Below are 25,813 nucleotides of genomic sequence, written 5' to 3' on the forward strand. Positions count from 1 at the left end.
AGAGGGAAGAGGGCCCCATCGTGCCGGAAAAGTCCCCCTGCTCGATCCTCTTGTGCCCCATCTCTCCATAAAGCAGCTTCCTCATTGCAGGTGGGCTGCAGGGTCCTGCTCCTTACCCCTGGGCAGGGTACCCTGGAAGGTGGGAGAAAGCCCCAGGGATCCCTTTCCACTGCGTTCCTCTCTGCTGTGTCCGAGGGAGGGGCAGCAGGGAGGCTCAGGGTGCACCCTGCATCTCCCCAGCAGAGGCCTCAAGCCTGAAACCCATCAGGTGTGTTGTGATTGGACTTTATTCAGTTTTAACCTTGAATATTAGAGCAAATGAATGAGTAAGAGCAGAGGAAAAGTTGGAAAGGGCATCCGAGGATTGTACTAGAAGAACAGGAGCAGCCTTTTGGGTGCCCACTCTGCCCCAGAGGCAGGGCATATGCTCTGCTGCAGCTGCACCCACCCGGGACAAGCCTCAAACTCCCGTCTCTGGATGGACGAATGGACTTGCCCAGGCCACACGGCAGAAGGCCATTTGTGCCAACGACACCGGGCTATGACTGCAGAATTGCTGCCCTGAGTTAGTCTAGAACTGGGCTATGACTGCAGAATTGCTGCCTTGAGTTAGTCTAGAATTGGCGGTTGGGATGATTTCACTCCTGGTTTGTGTTTGCTCTAATTTGGCCTCTGACCCGGTTTTTAATATTGTGTTTTCAGGAGAGAGTTGGGAATGAGATCCCCACTTGAGGGTGCTCCCTGATCGTGCCTCTCTCTTGCCATCTCCTCTGTACTCCACCGCACAGAGTTCAGTCATAGTTGGGAGCACTTGGTGTTTTGTGTGTAGGTTTGTGGGGTACAGGTGTGATTTTGTGACACAGATCGCGTGGTGTTGGAGCCAAGGCTTTCAGTGCCTCTGTCACCCAAATAACGCACGGTGTCCCCATGTGTTTGGCTTTTTAACAAAGGAAAGGGAGCGGGAGCGAGAGAGAGAGAACAGACAGCGCGAGCGCGAGCGGGAGCGGGAGCGGGACCGAGAGCGGGAGCGCCGGCAGAGGGAGCGCGAGCGAGAGCGGGAGCGCGAGCGCGACAAGGAGCGGCAGCGGAGGAAGGAGGAGTGGGAGCGTGAGCGAGCCAAGCGGGACGAGAAGGACCGGCAGCACCGTGACCGCGACCGGGAGAAGGAGCGGGAGAAGGAGAAGGGGAAGCCCAAGCCCCGCTCCCCGCAGCCACCAAGGTAGACCCTGCTTCCTGAAGCCCAGGGGCGTGGGGGAGGTCCGGCATGCAGCTCTGTACCTAGTCCCCTCGGCCTGCGCTTCCGCTTTGCTGCCCACAGCTCTGGAGCCCGGGGGACCAGTGCAGGCCCACGGCCCGAGCCCATGGTTCCAAACCCAGAGCTCTCCGACGCAGGGCCTTTCTGTGAAACTCCCAAGGCCGTGACATCTGCCCTGAGCTCCTGGGAGGCTGTTGTCATTCTCGAAGACCTCACTGATGTGAAAATGCTTACAGTCCACGTGCAAACATTGGTGTGTTTTAATAGGCGCTGCCCTTGTATACCATGCACGGTGTGTAACTCACACCCTGGGCAGCATGTTACTGTTCTCAGGAGAGTTCTGAATTCCAAAGCACGCCTGGCCCCCAGAGCTTGGGACTGGGCTCAGGTGCTGTGGGGCGTCCGTGTTGCTGGTCAGGGTGAGGCACTCTAGCAGCCAGCATGCAGGGGAGGGCCGGGCGGGCTGCTGTTTTTCCTTGGCGGAGTGGGTGCCTTGGTTGCAGAATGATCCTTGCTGCCAGCTGCTGGGGGCACAGCCGAGACCCATGAGACAGGCAGGCGCTGGGGCTCACGACCGCCCTTTTTTCCCTCAGATATACTTGACTATTAGAGCAGAATGGATGGGCCTCAGTGGGCATTAGAGTACTGGATGATGTTTTTGGTGGGTGTTTTTTACAACTTTATTGAAATATAATTAGTGTACCGTGCAACATACCCATTTAAAGTGTACAATCAGTGGTTTCTAGAATATTCACAGAGTTGTGCAGCCGTCATTGCAATCAACATGAGAGCACTTTTGCCTCCTAAAGTGAAACCTTGTGGTGGCTCACACTTGCACCCTGCACTTTGGGAGGCTGAGGCAGGTGGATTGCTTGAAGCCAGGAGTTTGAGACCAGCCTGGGTAGCAAAGCAAGACTCCATCTCTATTAAAAAGAAAAAAAGTGAAAATTAGCTGGGCGAGGTGGCATGAGCCTGTGGTCCCAGCTACTCGGGAGGCCAAGGCAGGAGGATTACAGGATCGCCCAGGTGTTGGAGGCTGCCATGAGCCACAATTGCACGGCTACACTCCAGCCTGGATGACAGAGTGAGACCCTGTATCAAAAAAAAAAAAAAAAAAAAAATTAAAAATTGTTTAAAAAAAATCTAGGCTGGGCACGGTGGCTCTCTCTTGTAATCGCAGCACTTTGGGCGGCCAGGGTGGACATATTGCTTGAGCTCAGGAGTTGAGATCAGCCTGGGCTACATGGCAAAATCCTGTCTCTACAAAAAAATACAAAACATTAGCAGGGCGTGGCAGTGCACCACTGTGGTCCCAGCTACTCGGGAGGCTAATACGGGAGGATCGCTTAAGCCCAGAAGGTTGAGGTTGCAGTGAGCCGAGATTGCACCGCTGCACTCTCGCCTGGGTAATAGGGCAAGATTCTGTCTCAAAATAAAAAAAAAGAAACATTGTACCCATTAGCAGTCACTCTCCATTTTCCCCACACTTCCCAGTCTCTTAGCAGCTTTGTGTCTCTAGGGATCTGCCCATTCAGAACATTTTGTAGAAACACAAGTGTGCAGTACGTGGCCTTTTGTAACTGGCCTCTCACTTCGAGCGTTTTTAACATTTGTCCACGTTGTAGCGTGAGTCAGTGCTTTATTCCTCCATGGATATACCGCATTGCATTTCTCTGTTCGTCTGTTGATGCACGTTGGGTTGTTTCCACCTTTTGGCTGTTGTGAATATGAATTTGTGTGCAAGTTTTTGTGTGGACATAGATTTTCGTTTTTCTTGGGCATATACCTCAGTGTGGAATTGCTAGATCATGTGGTCACTCTATGTTTAGCTATTTGAGAAACCCCCAAACTGTTGTGCACAGCAGCTGCACCTTTTACATTCCCGCTGGCCGCGTAGGAGGGCGCCATCCCTCCACATCCATGTCTACACTTGCTGTGGTCCGTCTTGTTGATGACAGCCGTCTTCGTGGGTGTGACGTCTCCCTGCCGTTAAGATTTGTATTTCTCTGATGATGGATGATAATGAGAGCATCTTCTTCTGTGCTTATCGACCATTTGTATATCTTCTTTGGAGAAACGCCTGTTCAGATCCTTTGCTCATTTTTTGTTTTTTATTATTGAGTGGTAAGGGTCCTTTATGTATTCCAGATACAAGTTCCTTATCAGGTTTATGATGTGCAGTTCCAATTAATGTTTTCTATTTTGTTGCTTATGGTTTTGGTGTCATGTAAGATACCATTGACTAATACAGGGTCATAAAGATTTACTACCGTGTTCTCTTCTAAGAGTTTTATAGTTGTAGCTCTTACACATAGGTCTTTGATCCAGGCTGGGTGACAGAGAGACACCCTGTCTCAAAAAAAGGCGGGGGGGTCGATGAGAGCCTGAACATTGCTCCGTCTCAGGGCTGGTTTGTGTCAGCGTTCCCGTGGGGGTGAAATGCAAGGAGGGCTCAAGGCAGTTCCTTATTGGGAAACACCCCGAGACCCTTCCAGGGCCGTGGCCTGCAGGACTTCCCAGTCAGGAGTCTGTACTTCCAACTCAGCGATGTTATTTGACTTGGTTCTCATAGAAATCCACACTTGGGCCTACACCTTCCAATAATGCTGGACTCTGCTAGACCTGCAGGCGTGGGCAGCTTCATGGCTGGAGCCACGCAGTGGCCACACTTGGAGGGGCCACAGTTCTCATGCTCCCCCCTCAGAGACCTGGCAGCCATCAGTACTTGTGACTGTGGCTCTGAAAGGATGTGCTTTTCACCGTGGGACAAAAACAAGCCCCTTGTCCTCATCATCTTGTCCGTGTGGCTGGACGACACCTGCTCTTGTGTACAGTGGAACACAAGTCGTCTACTCTTTTCTGAAAGTCAGCTGTCAGGCAGGACTTCGCAGGCCTTTGTTTCAGGGTCACTCATGGCTGTAGCTGCTGCTTTAGCCGGTGGCAAGCGCCAGTTTTGACTGTTTTCATTCTCCAGCTCACAATGAATGGAATTCCCTAAATGTGCTGTATTTTGTCATACTTTCCTAACATTAGGCAAAGTAATCTTTTTAAAGAACATTCAGAATAAGTGACATATTTCAGATGCTTTTAATCCTTTTATGTTACAGTAATCTCTAAGTTATTTTGAAGTTTATATGGTCATCCAAACGGGGAAACTGGCATTGACCTTGACATCGTGCCGCCGCCTTCAGCCTTTCAAGCCCTTTTGGATAGAAGCCCTTCCCCTACAGCACACAGTATTTTCAGTGTGCTCTCAGCCTAAGGCTGCCTTCTCCCCTGGGACCCCACTGCAAAGGTGCGGCCCAGCACCCCGTGCACACATCCCGTGTGTGCACACACCCCCAGCCGATCCCTCTGCCTGGACGGGCTGCCCCCACCTCCTCCATTCCCTCTGCCTTTTACAGGCTGCCCCCACCTACTCCATTCCCTTTGCCTGGACGGGCTGCCTCCACCTCCTCCAGGGTTTTGCTCAGATTCCTCTGCACAGGGAAGTCTCCCCATCCCCTCCTGCTTGCCAGCCTGCTTTCTTGTTCCTCATGGCCCTCAGTGCCCATCTGGAGCCCTCTCAGCAGGTGGTCCTGGGGCACCAACGTCTGCCATGCTCCCCGTTGCAGCCTCTGTGCCTGTCCCACAGTCCCGCACAGGTTGGTGCTTACCCACATTTGGGGGTGGTCATTTACATTTGGGGGTGCTGTACATGAGTTTTGGATTTGGTATCAGCCTACACTTTTACCTGCATGTCATAATTGATTGTTACAGGGTTGCTAAAATTGCAGATTGATTTCTACAAACAGAACCAGCTCAGTCTGCTTTCCAGATTCACAAAATAGGGGTTTTCCCGCCACCCAGATCCTTGGTTTTAGAAGCAGAGACATAGAAAGGCAGTGATATCCACGTGGAAGGTCACTGTGCTGTGTGGCTCTGGGTTTATGAGTCCATCAGCATGTCCACTTGGGTGGCTTATGGGCACGCGTGCCTGGCCACAGACCCCCTTCCCCAACCCCTAGTCATGTATTCTGCCTGCTTCCAAGGAGCCGGGGGCTCTTCCCAGTCAGGAGTCTGTAATTCCAACTCAGGGATGTTTTCTGTGTACAAGAATGTACTTTTGGGGTACGTCTTAGAGGGCCGTCATGCCTAAGGTGACTGTGTTCCTCTGCTGTGACCCGCGCGTTAGTGACTCCTGGAATGGGAGGGCAGATTCCCGACTGCCGTGCCCCTCTGTCCTGTCTGCTCAGCCTCCCCAGAGGAAAGCGGGTGACGGCTACCAGGAGGCTTGGAGAGGATACCTCTGCCAGCATGGCCACCAGGCAGCAGGTTGCCATCGCCAGCCCCCGAGCCCTCAGCTTCACAGAGGAGTCTCACATTCGGGAAGGAACTGGGAGGTGCTCAGACGTTCTCTGGCCTGATCTGGGCTCACAGCTAGGATTCAGGAAACTCTGTACTAAATGAGTTTTTCTTAAAATCAAACACAGCTACTCTCACCAAACCAGGCCGAGCAGCTCTTGCCACCTGTGTCTGACCTGGTTCATTTCCCTTCTGCAAGGTTCACGTCCTTTCCTTCCTGAAGCACTTGCTTGTGCTCCTGGGGCTGCCCTCAGCCCCTTCTCTGAGCTGCCAGCAACAGGGCCGACGTTCTCTGCGTCACTTGCCTGGATTCATTCAGCTGGCTTCCGGGTGCTGGGAAGTCCCCAGTCTTCACTTCACTCACCTTTGCGGGAGCCCTGCCAGGCCCGCTACCTGCTTGGAGGACAAGGGTTTCCCCAGCGCAGAATTTCCAGCCAGTGCTCCTGCTTCCTTCTCCCTTATCAGCCAGAACTGGCCTGGCTGCCTTTTCAGGAGCAGCTGAATTCCCTTTGCAATAATACACGTATTGAATGGGTGGGCCTTTGGCAGGAGTTTGTAATCATTAGGTGGATAGAAAGAACGTTTCTCACCTAAACTGGAAGAAAATGACACAGTTTTACCCAGGGAGATCCATTTGGGAAGATTCTGCCTTCAGCTACTGAGCAGAACACGAACGAGGGGCTCTGCAGTGTCTGGCACGGCTGCACTGGGGCTAGGCCTTGCATGGGGGCTACACCCTAGTGAAGCGCAGTCACTTTCGTTTCGTCTACAGTGCGGCCCAAGCTCGTTAGAGCAGACACTTCACCACCCCTAGCTTCACGAGAGGGGGCACGGTCATGCAGCGGGAGGAGCAAGAGTCGGCCACTGTTTGGGTGCCGTGGGTGTCCTGGGTAGAGTTGAGGGCCTCCCCCGGGAAGGAGAATGCTGAGCCGCAATAGGAAACGCCGCCCTGAGCCATCTGATGGCCAGCCATCTGTCCATGGGGGAGCCCTTTCTTTTCCTTATCTCTAACCTAATACCCTTCTTTCCTGAGGTTCTGTCTTACTGCCTAAGCTGTTTGGCTCTGGGAGTTACTGGCTAGCTTGTCCCCGTAGGGATCTCTGGCAGGACTTCCTGACCAGCTCCCCCTGGACCTGCAGCTGGAGGTGGAGCTGTGCCCTCTTCGTCCTGGTTTGCCTTTTGAGGCTTACCCACTCCTCCATCTGGGCTATTTTAAAATGATTGGAGCAGAACCTTTCAATCAATTCTATCAACTGCATCTGTAGAGCTAAGGGGGCAGTCCCTTTTGTGAAACCTACTTCTAATCTTTATAGCTAGGCTGATGGGTGTGCTCACAGCCGAGGCACGTCATTGCGATGCTCTTTGGCTAGTCATTGTCATTAGAAATGTAAACACTGACTGGGGACCTTCCAGCAGGAGCTGTCTGGCCTGCCTGCTGTCTCCACGCTATTCAACTTCCAGGTTTACCTTTGCAGCTTTGGGTGCCCCTTCAGGGCTTGAGCTAGGCAGGCTCCTGCGGTGGGGTTGTGGGGTGGACCCCTGAGATGGGAAGCACTCGCCCCCCAGCACCTACTCACCCCAGGCTCTTCATTCTCATTCTTCCCTGGTAAGTTCTGGACACCGCAGTGTCTGCGCCACTTTCGCGGCCCATCCAGTGGGCGCCTGCTTCCTGGGCCGCTGCTCCATGCTCAGTTATTTGGGCTGAGCCCTCTCATCTGCCAGTTTGAGGCACCCCAGGAGTCTCAAGATCTCTGCTGGGAGTGGACCATGCTACACAGTCTTCTTCAGAGGGATTTGTGACTCCCCCAAAAAAGTTAAGAAACCCTATTTTAGACCAACCTTCTGGGTAAGGGACTAGTGGAGTTAGGGATTTTCATGTGCAGTTTAACGCACAGAAGGCGCAGTTGCTGGTGTTTGTATCTGCTCTGCCCTGAGACTGGCTCTTGCAGGTGTGAGTGAGGCCGTGTGGCCTTCTGCACAGGTCACAGAGAAGGTGACAGCCACTCAGGCCATACATTGGACTCCACTTTTTTTTTTTTTTTTTTTTGCAAAAGGTAAAGACATGAGGCTGGCACTCCAGATCTGCGTTGGGCTTTTTCTGTTCCGTTTTAAGGGAGGTGGGCGGAGCATGTGGCCCGTAGCTAAATGCTCCACAGGCACTCACAGAACAAGCCAGAAGAGAAGCTTTGCTGTGGAGGTGCTCCCAGAGCTGCCTCTGAGCAGGCTCAGCCCGAGGAGGCCCGTAGGCTCCCATCTCCCTTTTCCCTTGTTGATATTGATGCTTAGCTCTTTTGATTGAGGAAAGAACCTTCATGCGTTTTTATCCTTTTTTCACCTTTGACCCCAAACTTGGCAGCTGCTCGGGTTGGAGTTTCTGGACACGTGGCCTGTAGCAGCCTGGCGTCTGTGGCGCCTCGTGTGGCTGCTGGCATCGGTGAGGCGTGAGCTATGAGTGTGCCAGCCTGGGGCCCTTGGTTTTGTCTGCCTCTGGCATGTTTGCATTGGTGGTGGAGCTGACCTTTGCCCCTTAGAGAGTCTCCTGTGGCCTTCAGCGGGGAATGGGGGCCAGATGATAGCGCAGGCCCTGTGCTGCGGGAAAGGCTGCTTCCTTAGTCAGAGGCCATCTGGAGGGTTTTTCCCTCCGGTTGGAAGTGTTCACGCAAATTCCAGATCTGTCCTGGCCCAGCGTGGAGGTGGGCCTTCCTGACTGGGCCATCCCTTGCGAGCGTTCTCAGCCCACACTGGCTCTGTCCGTGCAGGCCCCCACTTGTGAAGGAGCTGAGCCGCACACGGTGGGCTGTCCTGGGGCACCCGTGTTGTGTGTTTTGGTTTAGTTTATTTGGTATCTGCCTGGTTTTTCCAAGTCTAATCAGGATGTCCCCTGGGGTGACATCCTTTGCCGAGAGAAGGGCACATGCCTCGGGTCCCTGGGCTGTGGAAAGCCAGTGCTCAGCCTTGCTTTCTGCCGCAGCCTTGGGGCCTGGAGACTCGTCATCAAAGCACAGTGGAGATAACGCCCAATGGTCCCAGCCCCATTGCCCCAAGTGCAACCTGTTAGCCACCATAGGACTAAGGTTGCAGGCACAGTGGTCAGAGGTGCTGGCCTGCAGTAGGACTCCAGAGCACCACGGCCTGAGCCCATCTCTCTCGTCGTGGTTCCCATCCCAGCCGTCTCCTATGGCGTCCTGGTGCACACAGGGCTCTTCCTTGCACCTCCTGGCTGAGTCTTGACACCACAAGCTCCTCCCTCCAGCCTGGGATCAGCCAGACCTTTCCTAAGAGATGAAAATGTACCATAAAAACAATTACAAGGCCGGGCGCTGTAGCTCACGCCTGTAATCCCAGCACTTTTTTCGGCTAAGGTGGGTGGATCACTTGAGGTTGGGAGTTCGAGACCAGCCTGGCCAACACAGTGAAACCTGATCTCTACTTAAAATACAAAAATTAGCTGAGCGTGGTGGCACATGCCTGTAGTCCCAGCTACTCAGGAGGCTGAAGCAGGAGAATCATTAGAACCCAGGAGGCGGAGGTTGCAGTGAGCCGACACTGAGCTCCAGCCTGGGTGACAGAACGAGACTCTGTCTGAAAGAAAAACAAAAAAAACTATTAGAAGATTCCTGAGACCATGTAGGAGTTAACACCATTAAATGGTTTTCTTTACAGAAATAGAAAAATCCTTAAATAACATTTGAGATGTTTTCTGTAATAAATGTGAGACACAATGATTTTGTAAAGTTTGGGAAACTGTAAGCAGGAGAAGGGAGCATGAGGAAGATGGCCAGGCTGGAGCTGCTTCCCGGCACCAGCTCTGCCCTTCGGACCCGCCCGGCCCTGCCTCCCCCCAGCGTCACATGACCGTTTCGCACGTGGAGCTTTCTGGATGAGCACTCGCTCAGCCTCCCAAGACACATGCCACTGGAACTGACCGCCAGAGCTGTGCACACATGACCAAAGCCATCTTCATGGTTTGGAGAAAGACACCAGCTGGGGCACAGTTCATTTATATTTGGTTCTCGGAATCCATAGATGTGACTTAACAACACAGATCAATTCCCAGACTCATCCGATTCTTGTGCCACTTGCATAATTTTTCTTTTTTTGAGACAGAGTCTTGCTCTGTCGCCCAGGCTGTAGTGCAGTGGCACGATCTCGGCTCACTGCAAGCTCCGCCTCCCAGGTTCATGCCATTCTCCTGCCTCAGCCTCCAGAGTGGCTGGGACTACAGGCGCCCGCCACCACGCCCGGGCAATTTTTTTTGTATATTTAGTAGAGACAGGGTTTCACCACGTTAGCCAGAATGGTCTCAATCTCCTGACCTCGTGATCCACCTGCCTCGGCCTCCCAAACTGCTGGGATTACAGGCGTGAGCCACCGCACCTGGCCTCAAAGTTCAAGAAATTCTTATGCCTCGGCCTCTCGAGCAGCTGGAATTACAGGCACGCACCACCACACCTGGCTAGTTGTTGTGTTTTTAGTAGAGACGGGGTTTCACCATGTTGCCCAGGTTGGTCTCAAACTCTTGGCCTCAAGTGATCTGCCTGTCTCAGCCTCCCAAAGTGTTGGGATTACAGGTGTGAGCCACTGTGCCTGGCCCCCACTTGCATAGTTTTCTGTATCCAGATACTGCTTGTTATGTATTTGCATATTTTAAATACTTTTATTGTTTTTTTTCTTTTTTCTTTTTTCTTTTGGAGACAGGGTCTTGCCCTTTCGCCCAGGCTGGGGTACAGGGGCACGATCACAGCTCACTGCAGTCTTGACCTCCCAGGCTGAAGTGATTCTCCTGCCTCAGCCCCTGACTGACCACGGGCCCACAACACCATGCCTGGATAATTCTTGTATTTTTTGTAGAGATAGGGTTTTGCCGTGTTGCCCAGGCTGGTCTCAAACCCCTGGCCTCAAGCGACCCTCCCACCTCAGCCTCCCACAGTGCTGGGATTACAGGCATGAGCCAGTGCATCTGGTCTACTTTTTAAACTTAAACACATTTTAAAAGGAAATTTTACATCATTACGGTAAAGCTGATCCCAGATCATTTGTCCTGGTGAGTCACTGTAGTAATAAAGTCAAAAGTAAAAATGGCTATCTGGGCCGAGGTGGGTGGATCACTTGAGGTCTGGAGTTTGAGATCAGCCAGACCAGATCTGGCGGGCGCCTGTAATCCCAGCTACCCAGGAGGCTGAGGTGGAAGAATCACTTGAACCCGGGAGGTGGAGGTTGCAGTGAGCCGAGATTGCGCCACTGCACTCCAGCCTGGGTGACAGAGCGAGAGTCCATCTCAAAAACAAAAACAAACAAACAAACAAAAAATGGGCCTGGTGCGGTGGCTCACACCTGTAATCCCAGCACCTTGAGAGGCTCAGGCGGGCGGATCACGAGATCAGGAGTTCGAGACCATCCTGGCTAACACGGTGAAACCCAGTCAGTCTCTACTAAAAATACAAAAAATTAGTTGGGCGTGATGGCGGACGCCTGTAGTCCCAGCTACTCAGGAGGCTGAGGCAGGAGAATGGTGTGAACCCAGGAGGCGGAGCTTGCAGTGAGCCGAGATTGCACCACTGCACTCCAGGCTGGGCAACAGAGCGAGAGACTATCTCAAAAAAAAAAAAGGAAAAAGGAAAAAAATGGTTATCTGCATCCTGGTTAAAATCAGTACTACCATGTCCCACACATGGGAACATGGACTTGCTGGATAGGACCTCCTTGCTCCATGGGCCTGGAAGCAGCTACTTCAGAAGGAAGGTGGTGCAGCCGGCAGCAGCGGAAGCGCGCTGTGCAGTGACAGGATGGTACAGGCCCGTCCACAGCCCTGGCCCAGAGAAGGAGAGACCTCACTGACCCCTGCTGGGCCTCCCTCTGGCCATCTTCATTTTGAAATTTGGTATCATTGTCTCCAGAAGGAATGAGCAGCTCTTTCTGGGGGGCAAGCACCAGCTGCCCTGAGATCGTGGAGGCCTGCACTGCCCGCCTCTCTGGACCTCAGCTGGTTTTATTTCCATGCCATGACAGGGGGCAAGCAGACGCTGTTTTTCCTTCCCCCTCAGCGCAGCAAGGACTCCACATGCTGTTACAGCTTCACCCGAAGAAGAGGTGGTCCCGACCACGCCTTGACTTCTGCCCGTTCCCTCTCCCTGTGTTGGAAGGGCCGCACCGTCCCTGTGACTCATTGGTGCTCCGTTTCCTCTTGGGTTTTTAGGATGAGAGTTATACAGGAAGTATAAAGGTGAAAGTAGCTCTCTAGTAGCCTGTGACAGGGAGGATCATCAGACAGGTGTTTGCTTCCTTCCTGGATTACTTTTCCAGGAGACACCCAGATGTGGCAATAGCTCTTGGGGTTTTGGGCTGACGTACAGGAGCTGAAGCTGGGATGTTGCGTGTCCGTGTCCTTAGGACAGTGTTAAGTGGGGAGCTGCCCCCGTCCTGCATTCTCAGCAGATAGCAGGCGTGTTTCCCAGCCGGTTGGTTAAACAAGCTCTGAAAACATTGATGGTTTTGGTGGTTTCATGTGTTGTCGTGTGACGTAAGCAGATGCTAGCACAGCAGAGCCAGAGGTGAGCAAGACGTAGGGCGGAGAATCCCACTCACAGTAACACAGGAACCAAAACAGCTTTTTAAAATGTGTTTGCAGGCCAGGCATGGTGGCTTAAGATTATAACCCCAGCACTCTCAGAGGCCAGGGTGGGAGGATCACTTGAGGCCAGGAATTCAAGACCAGCCTGGGCAATACAGGGAGACCTCAAATCAATGTTTAGTGACCTGGGTGTGGTGGTGCACACCTGCAGTCCTGGCTACTCAAGAGGCTGAGGTTGGCCGGGGGTGGTGGCTCATGCTTGTAATCCCAGCACTTTGGGAGGCCAAGGCAGGCGGATCACGAGGTCAGGAGATCGAGACCATCCTGGCTAACACAGTGAAACCCCGTCTCTACTAAAAATACAAAAAATTAGCCGGGCGAGGTGGTGGGCGCCTGTAGTCCCAGCTACTCAGGAGGCTGAGGCAGGAGAATGGCGTGAACCCCGGGGGGTGGAGCCTGTAGTGAGCCGAGATCGCGCCACTGCACTCCAGCCTGGGCGACAGCGAGACTCCGTCTCAAAAAAAAAAAAAAAAAAGAGGCTGAGGTGGGAGGATCCCTTCAGCCTGGAAGTTCAAGGCTGCAGTGATTATGCCACCACACTCCAGCCCATGTGGGTAACAGAGCAAGACCCTGTCTCTAAAAAAGAAAAAAAGCCACGTTCTGCTTATACAATTGCCAGGATTTTGGGTTAGTTTGTGTCTGGGTGGTGGTTGTGGTTCTTAGGGGTGACACCGAGCCCAGGTTTGGCACTGCACGCTGCTGGCTGAATGAGGAAAAAATATCTGATAACCTACCAAGAACGTGTAAAATGTGTATCTCCTTTGACCCATTAATTCCATTGCTCAGGAGTTTACCCTTTAAAAAGTCAGATAAAGATTTATGTATAAGGGGTCACTTTAATATCATTTGTGTTTGGATTTTTTTGTTTTTTGAGATGGAATCCCCTCTGTTGCCCAGTCTGGAGTGCAGTGGCGCAGTCTCAGCTCACTGCAACCTCTGCCTCCTGGGTTCAAACGATTCTCCTGCCCTCGGACTCCTTAGTAGCTGGGATTACAAGCACGTGTTACCACACCCAGCTAATTTTTGTTTTGTTTTGTTTTGAGAGAAGTCTTGCTCTGTCGCCCAGATTGGAGTGCAGTGGCTCAGTCTCAGCTCACTACAACTTCTGCCTCCCAGGTTCAAGCAATTCTCCTGCCTCAGCTTCCCAAGTAGCTGGGATTACAGGCGCCCGCCACCACATCCAGCTAATTTTTTTTTTTTTTCAAGACGGAGTCTCACTCTGTCGCCCAGGCTGGAGTGCAGTGGCGCCATCTCGGCTCACTGCAGGCTCCACCTCTTGGGTTCATGCCATTCTCCTGCCTCAGCCTCCCGAGTAGCTGGGACTACAGGCTCCTGCCACCATGCCTGGCTAATTTTTTTGGTATTTTTAGTAGAGATGGGGTTTCACCACGTTAGCCAGGAAGGTCCCGATCTCCTGACCTCGTGATCCGCCCACCTCAGCCTCCCAAAGTGCTGGGATTACAGGCTTGAGCCATCGTGCCCAGCCTAATTTTTATATTTTTAATAGAGACGGGTTTCACCATGTTGGCCAGGCTGGTCTGGAACTCCCGACCTCAAGTAATCCTCCCGCCTTGTCCTCACAAAGTGCTGGGATTGCAGGCGTGAGCCACCATACCCGGGCTTCTTTCATAAGTATTTATTATTAACCTACTAGTATATCAGCACTAGAGATAGTATTGGACATGGCAGACACCATCTCTGTCCCTCCTAGAGCTGACAGTGTAGTTGGGAAGATGGAAATTAAGTAAGTAATGACACCCACAAAAAGTAACTGCCATTCTGGTTCAGGAGAAATCTGGGTGTTCCCCTGAATAACAGACACTGGGCCAAGGGCCATGGACATCACCCAAGTCCGTGTGGTGATGGGTTTTGTGAGTGGCCTGTTTTCCCGTTAGGACCCTTTGTTTCTCAGGTGATCCTTAAATAAGCCAGGTGTGAGATCCATAGTCTCCCCCGCTGCTGTCACACACAGCATTGTTGTGAAGTGGAAGGTGGCCCGAGAGTTGCTAATGCCTCTGTGATTTCAGCCGCCAAGCTGAGCCACCCAAGAAGGAGGCCGCCACCGCGGGGCCGCAGGTGAAGAGAGCAGATGAGTGGAAAGACCCTTGGCGCCGATCCAAGTCTCCCAAGAAGAAACTCGGGGTGTCGGTCTCCCCGAGCCGGGCTCGAAGGCGTCGGAAAACATCAGCCTCGTCAGCCTCTGCCTCTAATTCCTCCAGGTAAGGAGGGCTTGTGGAAAGGCTGGGGTGTCAGCACCTTGGAGCCGTCAGCTGAACACTGTGTACCTCACTGGGTCAGGTGGGGAATACCCCAGCCCCACTGTTTGCTGTGGCGTCATTACCTGCAGACCAGTCAGTGAGACTAACCCGGCGTTTATACATTCAGCAAAGAGCATCAATGCCAAGTAGGACTGATGCAGTGACCCCAAATGGGGCACAGACACCGGCGACTGAGCCCGACTGCTCCCAGGGAGTTGCAGGCCACGCTCCCAGGGAGGGAGGGGCATCTGGGTGCGGGAGGACGCACAGACCTGGGGCCCATTGAGTCCATCTGTTCCTCCAGACTGGACCTGAAGCTGTGCCCCTCCATGTACAGTCCTGGTCTCAGCACACAGGAGCCTGGCTCCCGAGTGAGGGATGACGGAAAGTAGGGGGCCGGGGTAGACCCCACAATGCTCAGCAAGAACAGGAGGTGTGGGTAGGAGGCCAGGCTTCACTGAAAGTGGACGCAGATGGACAATTAGACACACACACAGACCCATGTGAGCTGGGTCAGCGCACACATCCTGGCTGTGTCCAGTCAGACTGCGTCACCCGGTAACAGCAGGCACACCCCATGCCCAGGTCTTGATTTCTAAACGCCGTCCTCCACTGAGGAGGGATGGGACTGAAGAGTGTCTGGGGGAGGCTGTATGCGTCTGGGTGCGTTTGTAGCTGTGCATCTGTGTGTGCGCATGTGCAGCTGTTGCACGTGTATAGCTGTGCGTCTGCGCGTGTGTGTAGCTGTACATTGTGTGCACGTGTGCAGCTGTGTGCGTGTGTAGCTGTGCATGTGTGCGTCTGTGTGCATGTGTGTAGCTTTGCGTTCAGGTCTGTGCCAGAGAGCAGCAGGTCAGCACAGGGCGTGTGGGGCAGGGAGGGCCCTTCTCACTTCTCGCCATGCTCCCTCCCGCCCACCCCAGGTCATCTTCGCGGTCATCGTCCTACTCCGGCTCCGGCTCCTCCCGGTCACGATCCCGGTCTTCATCCTACAGCTCCTACTCCAGCCGCTCTTCCAGACACAGCTCGTTCTCAGGAAGCCGGTCCAGGTATGTCCCCAGGGCCCATGAAGGGCCCTTGGCAGGTGCAGTGAGCATGGGCATCTGCGGATGTGGCTTTAGTTGTGGCACCAGTAGCCCCTTGGGGTATTGAAAGTCCCTGCTGGCAACTGAACTAGGATGGCCAGAGGGTCACATCCTGTGTCCCCCGCCAAACACCAGCCTTGCGGGCCCTTGTCCTTGTGTAGATGGCGTGCTGTCACTGAGGGCCACAGCCTGTGATCCTCGAGTTGAGGCACTCCAGTCCTCCGGGGACAGGCCGAGGAAGGGGCCAGACCCAGCCCTGTCCTGCGGGTGTTTCTATGGGAGCTGTGCTGCTGCCCCACTGCCAAGGAGCCTGTCTCCTCCTGTCCTGCACAGACATGAACATGGCACTTGCCTCCCGGAGGACCTGCCAGTGGATGCTGACACCTTCCACACTCTCCAGTCTACTCTGGGCCTGTGTTTTTAGCAGATGACAGAACAGTCCAGAACTGAAGTTAAACCTGAGGCACATAAATGGAAATTCGTGGCCTTCTCCATGGGTCTGGGTGGGTCCTCAGTGGGCTTGGGCTGGTGAAGAGACACCCCCAGGCCCTTTCTGACACCTTTGTTCACTCCCCTAGGTCCCGGTCCTTCTCTTCGTCCCCGTCCCCGTCCCCAACACCTTCCCCGCATAGACCTTCCATCAGAACCAAGGGAGAGCCAGCCCTGCCGCCCGGGAAAGCAGGGTGAGTGCCCGGCCTGTGGGCAAGTCCTGGCCGGCCAGGCCTCCAGAGGCTGCAGCCTCCTCCCTCCGTCTCTATCTCTCATTTGTGTTCGGGACCAAAGAGGTGAGGATGCCTCAGTGGGCTGGCACCAGAGGGTGACTGGGCTGGGGGGCACTGGGCACAGCCCCTGTTCTCACGGGCCGCCCTTACACAGCAGCACTTCCTCGGGAGCCCTGGGGACGGAGCACAGCTCTGGGGACATGGCAGCAGCTGGGTGTTCTTAAGGGGTCTTCCTATTAGCCTGCTCTCCCCACTGCCTGACGGTGCCTGTAGCTCTTGCCTGTTAGAGGGGAGCCCGGAAGGGCTGCTGGGGGTTTTGAAGCCGTTCCCAAGCACCCTGACACCAACGGGTGGGGAACCATGTCCAGGCATGAGCGTGCTCACTTAGCGTCACAGGCATGCAGTGTCGTTCCCCGAGGTGTGGGTACATTTAAAGGGGATGTAGGCCAGTGGGTCCTCGTCCACCAGCCCTGCCCTGCTCAAACCTCCCTGTCTCACAGGGAGAAGTCAGTGAAGAAGCCGGCCCCGCCTCCAGCCCCACCACAGGCCACCAAAACCACTGCTCCTGTCCCCGAGCCCACGAAGCCAGGAGACCCTCGGGAAGCCAGGAGGAAGGAGCGGCCAGCCAGGACCCCCCCCAGGAGGTGAGCACTCCGGCGTCCGGGGCCCTCGGGCTTTCCGTGTTCTTGGTGCCACTGTGATGCTGGCACTGCTGGAAATCCAGAGTGCCAGGGTCCAGAGCCGGGTGGTGGGAGGCGCCCCCCAGCCGAGCAGTAGTACCCAGTGAGCCCTTACCCGGGAACCTGCCGTGTCCCCTCCCTGAGCCTGTGTTCGTGGAGCATGAAGGGGAAGGGACAGCGTGGCAGGGAGCACAGGCCTTCCCGCCACGGCCCCTGTCTGCACTGGAAGGTGCTGCCCCTGAGAGACTGCACTTTTTATCTTTTGACAAAACACTGCACCTAAAGGAAGACAGGCCCAGGCCCTGTTCCAAGGCGGAGCAAGGCCAGTCTGGAGCCAGGGCTGCTGGTGGGGAGGGGAGGCCGCGAGGGGCTGCGGAGGCCACGTCCCCTGAGCCCCGCTGTTGCTTGTATTACAGGCGGACGCTAAGCGGCAGCGGCAGTGGCAGTGGCAGCAGCTATAGTGGTTCCAGCTCCCGATCCAGGTCATCCCCGTCACCCTGTGCCTCTGTTTCTCCCTCCCCGTCAGGGCCAGGAAGTCTCAGAAGCAGCCAGTGTGGGTTGGGCTGTCTCCCACAGGCGGGCTGGGGCCCTTCTGGATCTGAATCACCTTGGGGCTGTGGAAGGCTGTGGTTGAAGCTTTGACACAGGAGAAAATGGGCCAGGACTCGTGATAGGGAGACCCCCTCCCACCACAAAAACAGCTTCACAAACTCGGGGATAGTCAGGTCAGGAGGAGGTGCCTCTGCCCTGCTGACTTGATGCCCCAGCACCCTGAGAGAGCACCTGCACCTGGGGAGAAGCCAGCAGCTTCCAGCCCAGCAGGGGCAGAGGCTGGGCCTGCGCGACCTATCACACCTGTCGAGGGCACCGGCCTGAGTAGGTGGGGAAGCCGATAAAAAACATCTGAGAAGAGAATACATGGAAAAGCTTTGTGGGCCAGGCGCGGGGGCTCACACCTGTGATCCCAGCACTGTGGGAGGCCAAGGCAGGAGGATTGCTTGAGCCCAGGACTTGACGACCAGCCTGAGCAACATAGACCCCATCTCCACAGTAAAAGATTTTTTTTTTTTTTTTAAGACAGTTTCATTCTTGTTGTCCACGCTGGAGTGCAATGGCGCAATCTCGCAACCTCCACCTCCCGGGTTCAACCTCAGCCTCCCGAGTAGCTGAGACTACAGGCGCACGCTGCCACGCCCAGCTAATTTTTTGTATTTTAGTAGAGACAGGGTTTCACCGTGTTACCCAGGTTGGTCTCAAACTCCTGAGCTCAGGCAGTCCACCCACCTTAGCTTCCCAAAGTGCCGGGATTACATGTGTGAGCTGCCGTGCCCAGCCTAATTTTGTATTTTTAGTAGAGACTGGATTTTACCATGTGGATCTTGAACTCGTGACCTCAGGTGATCCATTCGCCTCGGCTTCCCAAAGTGCTGGGATTACAGGTGTGAGCCACCGCACCCAGCCCAGAAATGTTTTTTAATTAGCTGGGTATAGTGGTGTGTGCCTATGGTCCCAGCTACTTGGGAGGTCAAGATTGAATGAGCTGTGATCACGCCATTGCATTCCAGCCTGGACAACAAGAGATCCTGTCTCAAAAAAAAAAAAAAAAAAAGGATTCTTGCTATTTAGTTGTTTTAAAAGAAAGTATTAAATCAGTCCTTGGATTCCTTGCATAGAGCTCTTTCATTTCCAGGCAGCAGGTGGTTTATATATTTGTCACACTTTTTTTTTTTCTTTTGTTTGTTTTGTTTCTGGAGAGACGTGGTCTTGCTATGTTGCCCAGGCTGGTCTCAAACTCCTGGGCTCAAGTGATCCTCCCACCGTGGTCTCCCAGACTCCTGGGATTATAGGCGTGAGCCACCGCACCTGGCCTAAATGTTTCTTAATAGGTCTGAAATGTTTTAAAGACCTGACTTTTGAAAAAAAAAAAAATGGTTCTCTTACCTTCCGCCGTTCCCTGCTCCGGTACCCAACGTACCTAGAAGATGTGGTTCGTTGGTGTTTTCTCGAGCAGCATATGGGCAGGGCAGACTCAGGTGCCAGTCCTGTGTGCTGTGTGTGCATGTTGAGTGTACTCCAGTGGAGCTACAGACCTGCCGTTCGCAGTGTGTCTGCCACGTGGCCCTCAGGCGTTCCCCGAGACTGCGGAATTGCTCCTTGCGTTTTTAGTCTCCCTGTGGGCTGAGGCTGTCTTCCTTGTGTCACAGGTGTCTAAGCCAGGGACTTTGCTTCAATTCCATCCTTGCCACTGTTGGGTCGGCTCAGTCCTGTTTCCCTTCCCAGCAAGCAACCTGACATTCGTTTTGTTTTCTGTTTGTTTTGAGATGGAGTTTCGCTCTTGTCGGAGTGCGATGGCATGGTCTCGGCTGACTGCAACCTCCACCTCCCGGGTTCAAGCGATTTTTTTGCCTCAGCCTCCCCAGTAGCTGGGATTACAGGCGCCCTCGACCATGCCCGGCTGATTTTTGTATTTTTAGTAGAGATGGGGTTTTACCATGTTGGCCAGGCTGGTCCCGAACTCCCGACGTCAGTTCAACTGGGTCTCAGACCCCATTGCTCATGACAAGATCTGCCCATCTCAGTCTCCCAGAGTGCTGGGATTATAGGCGTGAGCAACCGTGCCTGGCTGCAACCTGAGATTCGTTAGTGAAATGGGGCCCTGGCCCAGCCATGGGGACATCCCTTACTGTGTAACCCTGGAACTGCCCAGTGCCCCCCAAAATCGCACATTCTGTGGGTACGTGATCCATAAATGGACACTGGGTAAAAGTGGACCATGGAGCACCCCCCGCCGGCCCCTCCCTCCAGTCTGGTTGGGCTGTGGTGAGATGTGCTTGTGTGTCCAGGTCCCTGAGCGTGAGCAGCGTCTCCTCAGTGTCCAGTGCTACGTCGAGCAGCAGCTCTGCACACAGCGTGGACTCGGAGGACATGTACGCGGACCTGGCTAGCCCCGTGTCCTCAGCCAGCTCTCGGTCCCCGGCCCCAGCCCAGACCAGGAAGGAGAAAGGTACTCAGGAGCCCTGGTACCTTTTGGGAGCAGCTCCCGGGGGGGAGGAGGGCGGCATCAGCACAGACTTTGCCTGGCTGTTGGTGTGGCCATGGGAAAATCACCAGTACCCCCATGACTGCGGATTTATCATTGGTAGGAAAATCTAAGAAAGAAGACGGTGTTAAAGAGGAAAAGCGGAAAAGGGATTCGTCCACACAACCACCCAAATCTGCAAAACCTCCAGCAGGGGGGAAGTCCTCCCAGCAGCCCTCGACACCCCAGCAGGCACCCCCCGGGCAGCCCCAGCAGGGCACATTTGTGGCCCACAAGGAGATCAAGTTGACACTGTTGAATAAGGTGAGGGCAAGGGCCCTCCTGGTGGCTGCCCCAGCTTCTAGGCCTGGGTCCATCTGCTTCCTGAGACAGCTTCCTCTTGGGGGACGGAGCCTGAGCGAGGGCCAGTGGGGCCTTGCAGGTGTCAGCACAGCCTGGGTAACAGCGAGACTCCATCTTCCCGGCCTGGGCCGGGAAGTGTGATCATCTGGGGAGGTTCGGATGCTGCTGGCCTCTCTCTGAACAGAGAGGGTGTTCTCTCTGTGCCTGTGGCCGCCATTCCCTGCCAGGCAGTCTCAACACAATACAGGAAGCCTCGGTCCCTGTCCTCTGTCGTCAGCAGGACACATCCCTGTCCTCTGCTGGACGGCCGAGACGCCTGGCTTCAGGGGTCCCAGGTCCTCCTAGAGTGGCCCCCGTGGGGAGCAGGAAGGCCTGCAGGGTGCTTCCCGTGGAACGTGAAGGGCCCCAAGTGCACAGTGGGGGCGCCCTTGGTCCGGGTCATGGAGGCCTCACTCGGGGCTACAGGGTCTCATGGGTGTGTGGTGGGACCTTTGGGAGCAGAGCAGGCTGCTGGCAAGGAACCCATGGCCTCTGGGGTGAGGACACAGCTGCTGGATCCTGGCCCTGCCGTCCTCATCGGCCTCTCTCTCGTCCCAGGCGGCTGATAAAGGAAGCCGGAAGCGCTATGAACCATCAGACAAGGACAGGCCGAGCCCTCCTCCAGCCAAGCGGGCCAACACATCTCCAGACCGAGGTGAGCCTCCCAGCCTCTAGGGGGCAGGGCAGAGGGGCGGGAGCCTGGGGATGCTGAGCAGCTGGGTCTCAGACCCCGTAGCTGTTAACAAGTAGGAGGAGGGTCCAGAAAACATCTCACTTGCAGATGACACCTGTCGGTATTTAGGGTGTTGAAAACTAAAACGAAGAAAAGGTTTCAAATGTTTGTTTAAAAATAACAGGACCGGGCGTGGTGGCTCACGCCTATAATCCCAGCACTTTGGGAGGCTGAGGCCGGCAGATACTTGAGGTCAGGAGTTCGAGACCAGCCTGGCCAACCTGGTAAAACCCTGTCTCTACCAGAAATACAAAGATTAGGCCGGGCACGGTAGCTCACGCCTGTAATCCCAGCACTTTGAGAGGCCAAGGTGGGCAGATCATCAGAGGTCAGGAGTTCGAGACTAGCCTGGCTAACATGGTGAAACCCCATTTCTACTAAAAATACAAAAAATTAGTTGGGCATAGTGGCGTGCGTCTGTAGTCCCAGCTACTTGTGAGGCTGAGGCAGGAGAATCGCTTGAACCCGGGAGGCAGAGGTTGCAGTGAGCTGAGATTGCGCCATTGCACTGCAGCTTGGGCAACAAGAGCAACTGTATTTTTTTTACACGTGCCATTTTTGCAAAATATATTTTCCACAACAAATGAGCAGGAATGGCATTGGTTTTTCCATTTTTGCAAATCTCTTTAGTCTGGCTGACAGAAGACAGCTGGACCCACATGCCTCGTGCCTTCTGCAGATCCTCCCGGGCTCCTGCGGACTGAGTGACAAGGCAGATAGTGTCTGTGTTACTGTTGAGCCACATAGACCTGAAAGGGCCTCGGGGACCCCTAAGCCATCCTGACCACACCCCAAGAGCTGGGGCCCAGGTGGAAAGACAGGGAGATTGTCCTGGCTGGCTTTGATGGGTGGAGCTCAAACCAAATAGAGGACAAGGGGGCCTGGCCACCCGCACAGACACTCCCAGACACAGAGAACAGGCAGGGGGCTTCCAGACCCCTTCCCAAGCAGTTCTCTGGGTTTGTCGGGCACAGGAAGAGGAAGCTGCTCACCTTTGTCCCTAAGTCCAGGGCCTGTGCCCTGTGTGGCTGGTCTGGAACAGCCTTGCTGCCCTTGCCTGGGGTTGGAGCCAGGGCTACTGGGGTCCTGCGGACCTTCGTTCATGCACGAGCCTTGGGCCTGCGCTGGGCAGTGGACCCTGCCTCGGCTGCCACGCCTCCCTCCTAACATTGCCAGAGTGAAACACTCCTGGTCTCTCAGCTTTACTTGTATTTCTTTACTGCCATGTCTTTCTTCTTGTTGTTCCATATTTTAAGACCCATGTGATAAATTTCTTCAAAGCTAAGAAGGCGTTTTGTCTCTCTGCGTGAGGTACTGGCTGCTTGGTGGAACCTGGAGCCCAGGTTTGGCCTCAGCCTCATTTCCAGATGCCTTGGTGCCCACATCTCTCTTCTCTTCTACTTGGCTCTCCCCTTTTTATTTCTTTATAAAAATGAAGGCGATGAACTAAGCAGCCTCAGGCTTTAGAAGTGAGTCCCTGGCATCAGTGAGGCCACCCACACTGCCATCCCCTGTAAATCAGGACGGTGGTCTCACTCTGTACCTATCACCCAGGTTCTCGGGACCGGAAGTCAGGTGGGAGACTGGGCTCCCCGAAGCCAGAGCGGCAGAGAGGCCAGAACTCCAAAGCCCCTGCAGCCCCGGCTGACAGGTGAGTCCCACCCAGCATGTGCCCTGGGCACACCAAGGGGGCTGGCCCCAGCCTCTTCCCCAGGGAGGCCAGCAGCAGCAGGGCTAGCACTGGGCCAGGCTGGAGGCATCACTGCAGCTTCTGCTGGTCTGACGGGGTGAGGGGCAGGGACAGCGAATTGCAGCCCCACCCCCACACACACCCCCACACACACGCTCCTGTCCTGGTTGAGGCTGGAGGCTGCGGTCTGCTCCGCATGCCCTTAGGCAAAGAGCCCTGGGCATAGAGGTGGGAAGAAGAACAGGAGGTTGTTGGGGCCAGCCCAGGACCCTCCCAGTCTGCTCCACAAAGCCTGGGAGCCGGTGGCTAGGACCAGCCGCCTTGTGGCAGTGGGAGCCTGGCCATCCAGGGTGCCCCTTGCCTGTCCTGGTGGCCGCTGAGGACACAGTGGAAGCTCCCCTACAGGGAGGGCACCCACGCTGCCCCTTCCACCTGGAGACGCGGCTTCTGGGGGCTCAAGGTCTTCCCCACCCCCTTGTAGGAAGCGCCAGCTGTCACCCCAGTCCAAGAGCTCCAGCAAGGTCACAAGCGTGCCTGGCAAAGCCTCGGATCCCGGCGCCGCCAGCACCAAATCAGGGAAGGCCAGCACGCTGTCGCGGCGGGAGGAGCTGCTGAAACAGCTGAAGGCCGTGGAGGATGCTATTGCACGCAAGCGGGCCAAGATCCCCGGGAAAGCATAGGCCGTGCCCCGACCAGACTGGACGCATTTTTATACATAGGGTAAGCGCAGCCATTTTGGATTTTGCAGTTAATGTCTTATTTTGGCTGTGATTCTTTTTAAAAAGTAAAAAAGAAAAAAAAGTTTCTCAGCTGGAAAAGAAGCCACACAGGAAATGACAACGACGCTGAATCCCAGCCTCCCTCCCCAGAGCAGAAGTCCCGCAGGACAGACAGACACAGCGCTAGTGACCAGCACGGTTCTCATGTAAATTACAAGCCCCAGCCGCCAGCCCCGCCTTCTCTTCCTCTTCCACCGTCTTCTTCCCTGGCCCTGGTCAGGCCTGTGGAGCCCCAGCTCTGGGTCCCTAGCCTGGGTCCAGGCAGCCAGGCTCCCTCCTGAGCTGAGAAACGGAACCTCGAGAACCACTGGTGGCACCTTCTTCTCCTCCCCCGCCCCCGATTACCCGCCCCCGAATCAGAAATATATCTATATTCTCGACTAAAGTCTGATCAGGAAATATTTCCTGTCTTTTATTTTAAGCATCAAATTGTTTTAGTTGATTTAAAAAGGAAAAAATACAGAAAAGACCAAAAAAAGGCCAAGGGTGGTGTTGGGGCGTCTGTCTAATGTGGAGGGTCTTTTTTTGAGGGGTCTCCTAAAATAAAATATTTTGATAAGCAGCTGTCCTTGCCCTCGTGGTGTGTGCGCCCTCTGCCCATGCGCAGCCGGGGCTGCCTCTGTCGTGCACTGCACTCTGCCCAGCACTCGGGAGCCGCTGGGGGGCAGGGTGTGGCTGCGCGCCTCCTCCCCGGGAGTGCCGGTTGTGGAGCAGCTCCTGCCTTCAGACGCAGCCCAGGAGAGCACTGCGCCTCAGTTTCCCCATTCGGGGGGCTGGGTTGGGGCTTCCTTGGTCCGTGAGGTGGAGGTATTTTCCCTGCAGGGGCCGTGGAGCTGCTGGAGGGGAAGAGGTGCAGGACTGACTCCCAGCCCCAAGCCCAGCTGCCACCTCTGCAGTGACCACCACCGGCTCCATGTGCAGGCCCGAGACCTGCTGAGCCAGGCCCCACGTGTGATGCCACGTTCCACAGCAGGGGCCACCGGCAGAGCCCCCCAGGACCCTCCGCTGCTGCTCCCTGCTCTCCACCTTGAAAGCCACAGGCCTGCGCCTGGGCAGAGGCCTCCCAGGTGCATGCTCCAGGGCCTCCAGCGCCTCCTTTAATCAGATTCAAGTAGCCGCGGTGTGGTGCCCAGGCCTGCGGCCCACCCGTGTCCCTCATCTGCTTCCTGACACGAGGTTCAGGATGAGACCCCCGAGAGTGCGCTCCCTCCCCCAGGGCTGCGAGCTCAGCCCTAGGGAGGCAGCAACCCGCGCTTCCGCTCCCAGCACGACCTGCGTCCATGCCACTCTTCCCCTGGATTAAATGACAGAGTGTGGGCAGAGGAGCTGGGCGTGAGCGAGCACCACAGGTGGACTGCCTGTGCGCTCCTCGGGACCGTTTCCCATTTTATGTCCACCTCCCTCCACAGCACAGGCCATGCAGTTCATCTTGTGTCCCAGCGGCCCGGATCATGTGTCTCAGCAATTTTTTTCTTTTTTTTTTTTTTTTTTTTTTTTTTTTGGGACTGAGTCTCACTCAGTCACCCAGGCTGGAGTGCAGTAGCACGATCTCGGCTCACTGCAAGCTCTGCCTCCCGGGTTCACGCCACTCTCCTGCCTCAGCCTCCCGAGTAGCTGGGACTACAAGCGCCCACCACCACACCTGGCTAATTTTTCGTATTTTTAGTAGAGACAGGGTTTCACCATGTTAGCCAGGATGGTCTCGATCTCCTGACCTCATTATCCACCCATCTCGGCCTCCCAGAGTGCTGGGATCACAGGCATGAGCCACCGCGCCCGGCTGCAATTTTTTGAGGCGTATCCAATTTGCCATCAGGTCAAAGCCAGGTGCAAAGGGAATTCCCATTCTCTGAAAAGGGTGGTCTTCAAGGCCACGGAGCTGGAGTCCAGGCCACCCTGGTTGCCAGCCTGCAGCCTGTCATTTGTGAGCTGCACCATGAGGGCTGGAGGCCAGGAAATGGTGCTCTGTGCCCCCAGTGTGGGGCACCTCAAGCTAGCATCTGCAGTGACTGTCTCTTTACGGCCAGGAGCGGACAGGTGAGCCCACCACAGCTCAACGGCCAGGAGTGGACAGGTGAACCCACCACAGCTCACCTGTGGACTGGGACCAGGTGAGGTCCCCTCTGCGGCTGATCAGCCCCCGGCCACAGCCCTAGGCATCTCAGTCTGGAGCTGGGTTTGAACTCACACCGGGTGGCAGCGGATCCCAGGTGTG

The 25,813-nt window shown here is 55.0% G+C and overlaps 1 protein-coding gene across 2 annotated transcripts in view; it reads left to right on the forward strand.

Moving 5' to 3' along the window:
- ZC3H18 (zinc finger CCCH-type containing 18) overlaps positions 1-24,160 on the forward strand; it is a 63,082-nt gene extending 38,922 nt beyond the window's left edge. For both annotated transcript variants that reach the window (XM_030820138.1, XM_030820144.1), the window contains 11 exons: positions 951-1,219; positions 14,258-14,449; positions 15,412-15,537; positions 16,152-16,256; positions 16,796-16,939; positions 17,392-17,457; positions 19,819-19,979; positions 20,119-20,318; positions 20,955-21,051; positions 22,684-22,780; positions 23,301-24,160. In XM_030820138.1, the coding sequence (XP_030675998.1) occupies positions 951-1,219; positions 14,258-14,449; positions 15,412-15,537; positions 16,152-16,256; positions 16,796-16,939; positions 17,392-17,457; positions 19,819-19,979; positions 20,119-20,318; positions 20,955-21,051; positions 22,684-22,780; positions 23,301-23,499 (1,656 nt within the window). In that variant the 3' untranslated portion in view covers positions 23,500-24,160. The remainder of the gene's footprint in view (positions 1-950; positions 1,220-14,257; positions 14,450-15,411; positions 15,538-16,151; positions 16,257-16,795; positions 16,940-17,391; positions 17,458-19,818; positions 19,980-20,118; positions 20,319-20,954; positions 21,052-22,683; positions 22,781-23,300) is intronic.
- The last annotated feature ends 1,653 nt before the right edge of the window (positions 24,161-25,813 follow it).

Source organism: Nomascus leucogenys, chromosome 2 (genome assembly GCF_006542625.1).
Source record: "Nomascus leucogenys isolate Asia chromosome 2, Asia_NLE_v1, whole genome shotgun sequence".
NCBI classification, from domain to species: Eukaryota; Metazoa; Chordata; class Mammalia; order Primates; family Hylobatidae; genus Nomascus; species Nomascus leucogenys.